General features: G+C 35.1%; 1 protein-coding gene across 2 annotated transcripts in view; it reads left to right on the top strand.

Annotated features, from left to right (window-relative positions):
- The first annotated feature begins 528 nt into the window (after positions 1 to 528).
- The window catches only part of hipk2 (homeodomain interacting protein kinase 2), a 115,690-nt gene continuing 105,454 nt past the window's right edge, over positions 529 to 10,764 (top strand). For both annotated transcript variants that reach the window (XM_088646943.1, XM_088646942.1), the window contains exon 1: positions 529 to 1,089. In XM_088646943.1, coding sequence (XP_088503069.1) covers positions 1,071 to 1,089 — 19 coding nt within the window. In that variant the 5' untranslated portion in view covers positions 529 to 1,070. The remainder of the gene's footprint in view (positions 1,090 to 10,764) is intronic.

The raw sequence follows: 10,764 nt of genomic DNA, 5'->3' as shown, positions 1-10,764 counted from the left end.
TTTTCGCACTGATGTTATTTTGCAGTTCCAATGTTGCCTTGGTTAAAAGACTCAATGGGCAATTACTGCTAATATTTTTGGAATCTTTTTTAAAGGGACAGAAGATGAGACGTGTTGCTGGTATGTGTAATACTATTACTAACAGGCACTGTACTATACATGTTTCTTACCTCACGTTTACTATAGAGATTTCTTCATCATACCACATTACGTGCCATATGAAAATATTTTACTGTGTTAAATAGTTAAATGTATTGAAGATCTTGCACTTCGACAGAAAATGTCAATAATTTCAGACATTCAAAATATGTAGAACATTTTTACAATTATCATTAATCCAAGATAAGGATTTTGCGTGTTAAGAAAATAATAACCTGAAAACAATTTCTAGTTGTGATCTTTTGCTATATACTTTATATATAAGTTCTCATGAGAACGAAGCCACCCTGCTATTCCCCAGTACTACTACTGTTGATAAGTAATTTGCGTCACATATACAGTATTAGACGTCGCTCAGAGCTCTTCACCATTTGTTGCGGAGAGACAAATTATTCTTTTCTAAGGATGGTTTTGTCGTTCTTGCATATAATTTCAGATATTACGAATACTAAATAATTGACTTAAAACTTACATATGCACAAGTTAGATGGTAAAATAATTAAATAAATGACCATGTTTTTTTATTCGTTAGCGGCAATCTATTCGATAGGTATTCGATTATATCCAAACTCCCTCGGCTTTCTCCATTGCAACTTTTGCAGGGACCCCACAGACATGTTGGCCATTAGCTGAAGTAGACCTGCAATTTGGCTCAACTTTTGAGCCAAAAACAAAACTCACGATCCGTGGGGTTTAGTTGCAGAAATCCTACCCTTCTATTTCTACAGAGGACTGGTCCCTAAACCAGAATCTTGGATGAGCATTTCTAATATTTTTCCTTCTGATGAACTGGGCTAGTAATGCAGGAGACAGCGACTCTGACAGTGGCTCAAGATGGCAGATTTTTATTGAGTTCTAAGCTGAAATCTCGCTTCATTTTTTTGCCATGAATAACAGAAGTCCTTGCACCGATGGCCCCTATGTACGAAGGTAAGGAGCTTGAATGCCGCAGCTTTCTTGTCCATTAATGTAACTTTGTGATAATTGATAGAAAGCAATTTTTATTAGACCCTTACGAATCTCCTTTGTATACCAGCAACCAGCTGTATGGTTTCGAAATGTAATTTTAGTGTAAATTGCAAATTGCATTTTTAATGTCAAATGTTTTTCCATATAATTTTTATTTTTTCTGCTTTCAAACATTATCTGGAAATGATCAGAATAGCAATTAAAGGATAGGTGCTAGATATCATTTACTTTGTGTCAACCTGTCAATCGTGAGTTTTGTGTCATCTATTAAAGAAAATGTACTGATAGTTCTTAAAATTCTTGCATATTTTTACTTCATAACCTATTCCAAGCATCATCATGAGGATTTTGGCTACAGAGAATTGAACATTGTAACTGTAATCTTACAGAATTCATCTTTACCGACTATAGATATGTTCAGTATATCCTAAATTCATACGGTTCACACAGTGTCTATTTATTTTTAAAGCAAAACAAAAAGGCTCGCGGATTAAGAATGGTTTTGTATTGCATTATTATTGTTGTAGCGAATCTAGTTGTGATAGACTCATCTTAAATCATGAATATGTATTTAAGATGGTTAATATTACTGTTAATAGTGCACCAGTGGACCATGGCCAAAGGAATGACATGTTTTAGAAATAATACCGTATCGAAATTAGTGTTGCGTCAATCACATAAAAATGTAATTTAGATTTTTAATATTTTTCGATAGTTATTTTGTTTTTGTGTACCGTGTATACTCACGAAGCAGAATCCTGAGAGATTTTATTTTAGATGCAATACCATGGTTTATTGGTATGTGCATAACAAAGAAATTCGTTGGATTAACCCAGATAAATGATTTAATTTTTTTCATTAATCATCTACTGGCGTAGTTTCCACAACATTAAGCATACCTGTAAGATGAAACAAAACAGCAGAATACATTTGATATGAGTAATAGTGAGAAAAATGTGAACTCCCATTATATGACTGAATGGGCCAAAAATCCATTGCTAGAATTGTCTGGATTGTATGGTGATACAATGCTACTCTACTTGTTACCGTTTGCTCCCTCTGCTGGACAGTTTAAATTCCACATATCAATTCTAGTTTATGATTATTAGTCTTAAATGTTTAATATTGGTAAAGTTGAAATATACAGCTTAAGTAATCAATATATATATTCAGTTATAAAAGTTATTTTTCATATACACTCTTCATATTTTTAAAATATTTTTAACTAAATTCGATGACCTGAATGTTCAATTACTGTTGATTTTGAGGAGAACTGGAGTTTTCTTGACAAATGACCAGACTGGTAAGGTTACAAAAAGTGCTGAAATGTAATTGTACATTTTAAATTTAAGTGTATAGTCTAAACTTTTTTAATACAGTGTAAGATGTAAAAGCACCCTGTACCAAAAATATTTTGTAATTTAAACAATATTGTTTAAAATGTACTTGTTTTTAGCAATTACCCTTTAAGGTTTTTAAGCACTTACTCAGTTGGTAGTTGTGACATTCTAGAGATATGCATACTATGTATGAATGCATGGTCTGAAACATACTGTAAGTATTGGTACTTCCTGCCTCAACTCTGTTGCTTCACCTGAAAACATACCAATCTTTAGGATAATTTGGTGTTCAGCAAACCAAAAAATACTGTTGTTTACTTTTTTTTATATAATTGAAATTAATTAATTTTTGAATAATATTTTCATGAACGAAGGGTTTACCATTGTATGTTGAACATATAGGCCTAGTTTGTTATAGTAACTGGTGAATTTATTAAATGTTTCTGTTTTTTGCTTATTGCTTAATCCTTAATGGTTTAAACCCTCACAGGCCCGGGACTCATAATTGCCTAAAGTGATAGTTCCTTAGAATCTGAGAATTTGTACATCTTAACTCTTTTTGTCTCATGCTGACAAATTAATTCTTGACTTGCTGAGTTTCCTAAACCTTTTAATTGTGAGTTTCCCAATGTCTAAATCAAAATACCAAAGGCATTTTGGTTATTTTAATTGCTTCCCTGTAGGCCAAGTCCTGAGATGAGTGTTTAGAGTTTGTATTCCTCAGTGATTGGGCATTCCTTTTAAGCATAATAGCATTTTCTTTTGAGCAGTTTCTGTGGTTCTCTGAAAATCAAGTTAACAAAAATGGGAAACTTAGGAGAACATCACAGAACATCTATAGTCTGATGATACATTTCTTCTCTTCATCTTATAATGTGCTCAAGCAGATCTTACAGAAGTTTGAGCCACAGTTTGTTTTAATAGGAGTATTTCACTCTTGTGTTAGAGACTCCTACTGGCATTGTAGATGGTTAAAGTTTTTTACTAGAGAGTAGTTGGGGATACATTCTTTGTGAAACAATGCAAGAAATAGTACTATATCTTTCATCTTCTAAGATATTATTTTTAATATGTCCACACTATATGTCTTAAATTTTCCAGAGGATTTAGATGAGATGATAAATATTGTATGTTTTTCAAATGCATATGGTGTTAAAATAATTATCCCAACTATAATACTTTTGGAAGTTAATTTTAATTTGCAAGGTCTAGCTAAACCACAAAAGCCTGTGCATCAGGTGCATGCACAGTGCAGAGCAGGAAGATATGCTCAACTAAGAGCCTGCTATGTTGAACGTAAATCTTCTTTTACACCGTAGTAAAACCTAGAACCTGGCATTAATGTCCTCTGATTTGAAAATGCGTCTGCTTGTAGAATTAGAAATAAATAGTTGATACATTTGTTTTGTATTTTTAGAGAAAATAATATACCTGTATGTGTTTAAGAAAATATCAGTGCTGTGATAGCATATATTAAACATTTCAAATGCTATGTTGGTACATTTAAATAGAAAGTTGTTGGCCATATTCAAACCACAGAGAATGTATTCTCTTTATTTCTGTGTGTATAGGAGAACAAAAATGTGCCAGTATGGGATGAGAGTTACATTGGATTTTAGTATACAGCAAAATAAATGACTGATTGCGAATTAGGATTTTAAGCACCACAGGGGTTGGTTGACTTTGGACACTCTGGGTCTCAGTGCAAGTAAGAAGTGTGTTGCTTTGACAGTGTGTGTTTCAGGGGAAAGCATACATGAGTCCTAGTTTTCCTGTTGGTACAAGCTTTATTTTGATGTATCCCAGTAATTGGTGATCCCAAATGGGATGGAGGTAGTAATTTGAAGTCTTTTCTAAGGACACCTCACTGAAAAGTAGTGAGAATTGTATTTAGCAACATTCTGTTTCCACTGCTCGGTAATTGTGATTGGAATTAGTTACTTGTCATTACCATTAGCTGTAATTGCACTGTAAGTAAGTACATTTCTGCTGTACACACAGTGCCGCAAGCTGCATTAATTTCTGTTCGGCATGGAACAAGGCCTTTGTGATGTCAAAAATGACAAATTGATCAGTATTTTTGACTGAAATCATATTATGAAGACAGATGGTTTAATACAGAAGTCGTTTATTACCCAGATGGGATTTTTTTCTCAGACCTTATACTTCAACCCAAAGTTTATTAACATATATGCTACTGAAGCACAGGTGGCACTGCTACTGTGACATTGGGATTCTGAGCTAGTTTTCATAGTATTGTTCTGTAATAGTCTACCAATCTTAGCTATGTTGGGTTAGGATTTTGGCTTTGCTAGCATTTTGAGACTTGCCAGTTAGAACCCTTTCTGGAAATACATCCTCCAATTAATGGCTCTGCATTTACAGTACAAGCACAGGTTTCTTATAATGTAACAGGTTGTTAAAACGTGTGGTAGGCTTGAAATTGTGTAACAACCTTCAGTAATGGGTTTCAATAAGAAAATGAAGATGCGTATATTTTTTGCTGTGTGTATTTGTATGAACGTGTTTGTGTGGGGTAGGTGAGGAATAAGGGGTAGGGAGTAGGTTCTTTTTATAGTGTATGGAAGGAGTTTCATTACGCATTCCAAGAGAGTTCAGCTCTGCAGCCACAGCCCTCGGGTACTCCCCCCCCCCCCCATTTATATTTTACTCACAAGTTTGCATGTTTGCATAATGAAAATGTTTTTTGCTCACATGCCTCAAGGCGTATAAAGCCAATGATGTTGTAAGGCCAGATATTTTTAAGGTGTCAAGCTGGTGTGAGTTGGAGTAATGACAGTAATTTGCTTTATGCTGTTATAAGACTCATGTTCCTAAATAATAACACATTATGAGACCTTTTACCTATATTTTGGGAAAGGAAGGAAGTATTTTTGAAGTTTCCTTTGTATTTTTTTCCTTGTTCTACTATTGTTCCTAATTCCTCCTTGATTTGCCCTCTAAGAAGATAATAGTATCTGGAAATGAGATGGATATTTTAAGTTAGCTTAAAAGTTTGTATTCTATTTTCTGTGATAGCAGTTTATGAAAGTGTCCTGCAATAACATTAGAAATAAATATTTTAAATAGCTTATTTAATTTTGGTAGCCATTATGTACGGTCATTTTATATCTTTCTCCAAGATATAGAATGCGCCTTAATATAACATACAGAGTGAATAAATGCTTTTTTGCCTTCTGGTTTTTTTTTCTTATAGGTCTTAAAGTCCCATTCCAGGCTCTTACCTCCTGCATGCATTTCTGTATTAAAACATGTAACTGTGTTATTTTTCTTTAGTTTTGTTTACTCACATACAGTGCAGTCTGTAAGTATTTGGAAAATGACACAATTTGTGATGTTTTGGCTCTGTACTCCAGCACATTGGCTTTGAAATGCAACAATGACTATGAGGTTAAATTGCAGAATGTCAGCTTTAATTTATGTCTATATTGGGTGAACCGTATAGGAATTATACAGCCCTTTTTATACATAGTCCTCCCATTTCAGGAGACCAAAAGTAATTGGACACATAAACATAATCTTAAATAAAATTGTCATGTTTAGTATTTGGTTGCAAATCCTTTGCAGTCAATAACAGCCTGAAGTCTGCGACACATAGACATCACCAGATGCTGGGTATCTTCCCTGGTAAAGCAGCCATTTTAAGTTCCTGCTTGTTTTAAGGGCTTTTTGCCTTCAGTCTTGTCTTCAGTAAGTGAAATTCATGCTCAATGGGATTCAGGTCGGGTGATGGACTTGGCCGATCAAAAACATTCCTCTTTTTGGCCCTGTAAAACTCCATAGTTGCTTTAGCAGTATGTTTGGGGTCGTTGTCCTGCTGCAAGGTGAAGTGCAGTCCAATTAGTTTTTTGAGGCATTTCGTTGGATCTGAGCAGATAAGATGCTTCTGTACACTTCAGAATTCATCCTGCTGCTGCCACCTGCAGTCACATCATCAATAAAGACAAGTGAGCCAGTTCCACTGGCAGCCATACATGCCCAAGACATAACACTACCTCCACCATGTTTCACAGATGAGGTGATATTCTTTGGATCATGAGCAGTTCCTTTTTTTCTCCACACTTTCCTCTTTCCATCACTCTGGGGCAGGTTAATCTTTGTCTCATCTGTCCATAAGGCTTTGTCCCAGAACTCTAGGGGCTTTTTAATGTACTTTTTAGCAAACTGTAACCTGGCCTTTCTGTGGCCTTTCTTATCAGTGGTTTGCATCTTGTGGTGAACCCTCTGAGAGTATGCTGGTGTATTCCTCTCTTTATGGTAGTCTTTGACACATCTATGCCTACATCCTGTAAAGTATTCTTTGGTCATCCACTACTGTGGTCTCCTGTGGTCTACCAGGTCGTTTGGTATCGCTAAGCTCACCAGTGCATTCTTGCTTCCTAACAATGTACCAGACAGTTGATTTTGATACACCTAATGTTTTGGCCATGTCTCTGATTGATTTATTCTGATTTTTCAGCCTCATGATGGCCCGCTTTACTGGCATTGACACTTCTTTGATCCTCATGTTGAGAGACAACAGCAACAGACTCCAGATTCAAATGCCACACATCTAGAATCAGCTCTAGACCTTTTGTAAGCTCTCTTGTGCGTGAACTAACAATGCAACGACACACAGCTGGCCAAGAAACAACTGAGCGGGTGACCTAGATGTTCCTAGAATTAAAAAAAGTCACAGCTGGCAACAAAGCATTTTCTTATAGATCTCTCCAATTATGGAATAGCCTCCCCAAAGATGTGCAGGATTCAGACACACTCTCAATCTTTAAATCTAGGCTAAAAACATATTTGTTTAGTCAAGCTTTCAGATACATACTTAGGAATAGCAACTGAAGGAAACCAACTGAACATTCCGGATGCTGTTGGGCATTACCATACAAGATTGTACTTTGCCCACCATGTAATAGAATACAGACAGCTCTCATATGTGTTCATTCTAATTTAACCCGGTGCCAGCCAGAGGAGGATAGGCTCTCCCGTTCGAGCCTTGGTTCCTCTCAAGGTTTCTTCCTACCTTAGACTATGGAGTTTTTCCTTGCCACTGTTGCCTTTGGCTTGCTCACTCGGGGTTTAGGCCCGGAAATCTGTAAAGCTGCTTTGTGACAATGTCCATTGTAAAAAAGCGCTATACAAATAAAACTGAACTGAGAAGCCAATTGTCCAATTACATTTGGTCCCCTGAAATAGGGGGACTATGTATAAAAAGGGCTGTGATTCCTGTATGGTTCACCCAAAATAGACCTAAATACTGTCAAATTAAAGTGGACGTTCTGCACTGTAACCTTATAGTCATTGTTTTATTTCAAATCCAATGTGCTGGAGTACAGAGCCAAAACAAAAAAAAAATTGTTACCGTCAAAATACTTATGGACTGCACTGTAGATGCACATTTTTATAACAGGAGGATTTGCAGGAGACTCATACAGGATAACCCTCAAGCAGGTATAACTGATTGCAATATATGATATTTATTGGTGTCACATACTTATAGACGTCTAGCAATTTCATCTTGTCTTTGGCTCTTCTGCTTGTTAGTTAGTCTTTGCTTTGTAACATTAATTGTTATTGAATTCAGGTGGATGAGCACGGCCTTCTTTGTGTGATATGCATTACAGCCAGCTTGTAGAAATCCTGGGGTCTGTTGTATTTGATTAATGAGTAGGAGACCATGATGCCACCATCAAAAACAACACTCTTTCTGCAATGCTACTGTAGTTACAGTAGTACAGTGTGTTGTCAGTGTCTGGCTTTATCGATCTGTCCAAATAAAAGCCTAGCCACGCAAATTGTCCAATGGCATTAGCATCTCATAACCTTAACTGAAAGGTTGATGAATCCGTGAGGGCAGTCCAAGTCCATTTAACCCTAGCTGAGGACAACCTACAAAGTGTAATCCTGCTTTGGAAAATAGGTGGAGAGAGGATGGAGCTTAATATGTTTTTTGTATCACTGAAAATGAAGTGACCCCCCCTCCCTTGATGTTGACAGTTTTGACGATGTTTCAGGATTCACAACCTTGTATATTATATGTATTGTAACAATTGAAAGACAATGAAACACATCAAAACTGCATTACTGTTTCCCGACCTTATGTAATTAGCATAACTATTAGAAAAAAAGAAACCAAAATATAAAAAAAACATAAAAATCATACAGGAGTCACAGGAGTCATGTGAACCATGATTTCTGCATGTTTTCTGTCTTTTTCTTACTAGATGTAATAGAGATTTAGAAATGCCCTTATCTGCTTTGACAATTTTACAGTTCCACATTTGCTAAAAAGCAGGGGTTTCTATCCCTAACCCTGGAGAGACCAAGTCCTGTAGGTCTTATAGGTAACCATTAAATAAAAAGCTGACTTGTTAAAATTAGAGAGAGTTTGGAAATCTGAATATCCTTCCTCTCTGAAGGACCAGAGTTTCACTATCTACATTATCAATATTTTAGTGTTCTCAGTTTTTAAACAGATGTGACTTAGGATGACCTACAAAACCACTGCCACAGCCATATATAATTATTTTAAATTCTTTACTGAAAAGCATGAATACAGCAACATTTTGAGAACTTGTGCCAGGACTTTGGTGAGACCCTGTTAATTGTGGGGGATATACAGTATATGGTGTTCTCAATATGGAAGGTACAGTAAATCCAGTAACATTATGCATGGATCAGTGCTTTTGACAATTATTGAATAAAGGATATCATTAATTACAGATTGTTTGAATTGGGGAAAAGAACAGCTTAAGCTGTATTTACTCATGTTGTGGAATTTCATGTGATTTCTGGTTTTACTATATTATTTCCAACTGTTAAAAGTATTTTTCTTTATAATAAAGGGATATTGATTATATTTCTGGGGCATAGTGCCCTTTTAAGTGGCTTCTTCTTCTGAATGTGTTTTTTTAATGGTAGTGCAGACTCTTGAATGGGGATTTTAAACACAATGCTCATCCATTAATAATGCTCACGAGAAGTTCACTTAGTACTGTTACAGTACCTTTTCTTGTTTCAAATGTGTCATAGAAACCTTCAAACCCACTTTTGCGTCCTATGTATTTAATGGTGGATTGCAAAAACGCCCCTGTAAATTAATATTTTGGTTTATTGCTCTCAGACTAAACTAAAACATATTTTAAGACTAAAATACATTCACACTCATTTGAACAGATTGTGGATGTATTGTTTTCATATTTATTCTTAACTGATCTGTTGAAAAGCTCATTTCCAACACTTTATTATATCTCTTTTGTTTTGATTTTCTTTTCACTTTGTGTTTATTCATTCACAACACATATTGATCAGCTACAGTACATGAAACACTTTTTTTGCAAGTTGGTACTGTATGTTGCATACAAGTAATGATCCTAACCTGATCATGTAAATGATATCAATTTATATTGTTTGACCACTTTATATATACAAATCAAATATACTGTATAATTGTTTCTTTGAAATGCTTTTAAGCAAGTGTAGTGTTTAACTTGGTGCAACTGAGAAATAGTTACTTTAGGTACCATCTGTATCAAATCAGCTGATGCATTATTGTTGCAAATCAGCCAATGAATTATCTTCAATGCCAATAAGGATATTTCACTATAATCCACAAAACCACATAGCCTGTATTACATTTATTTTTATGATATTGTCATTATCAGTGCATCAGTTTAGTTTAAAATTAGGCATTTCCTCAGCCTGCATTTTATAGTTTACATATTAAGTACAATTATGTTATATTTATTACACATATTATATTATATTTATTTATTAAACATAATATTAAACCATTATGTACTTTGAGTTATTTATTTCAAACACTACATGCAGTGGCAACATTTTGTTTGTCTTGTACAGCAGGAATTGAAAGTAGAACAACAGCATGGTAAGCTTGATCAGAGAAATGTATACCATCTGGAGTTGTCTTTGAAGATAAGAAGGCATTTTTGTTCAGATCTGTTTGCGAGAATTGTTATTGAAAGAAATAGTTCACAGGTGTGTTCTTACAGGGCAGGAAACAGATGGGAGTGTTTCAAGGCTCTGTAAGCTGAAATGACTCTTTCCTTAAAAACAATATGTTCTACCTGTTCCAGAGTGTATTGTGTGTATGGTTTTTTAATGTTCACGTCTTGTCACCTTTATAGTTCAAGAAAAACATTATCCAGTGTACACAAAGACACAGTGAGACCATGAAAAAAGCAATCAAGGGTGTCCAGCATGTTCTTTTTAAAAAATTTAGAAAGGCATTTGAGAGTGTAAAGGAATTTCATATAAATTAAGA

This window comes from Lepisosteus platostomus, chromosome 9 (genome assembly GCF_059453375.1).
Source record: "Lepisosteus platostomus isolate fLepPlt1 chromosome 9, fLepPlt1.hap1, whole genome shotgun sequence".
Lineage (NCBI taxonomy): Eukaryota > Metazoa > Chordata > Actinopteri > Semionotiformes > Lepisosteidae > Lepisosteus > Lepisosteus platostomus.
This window is presented reverse-complemented; position numbering and strand designations above follow the sequence as displayed.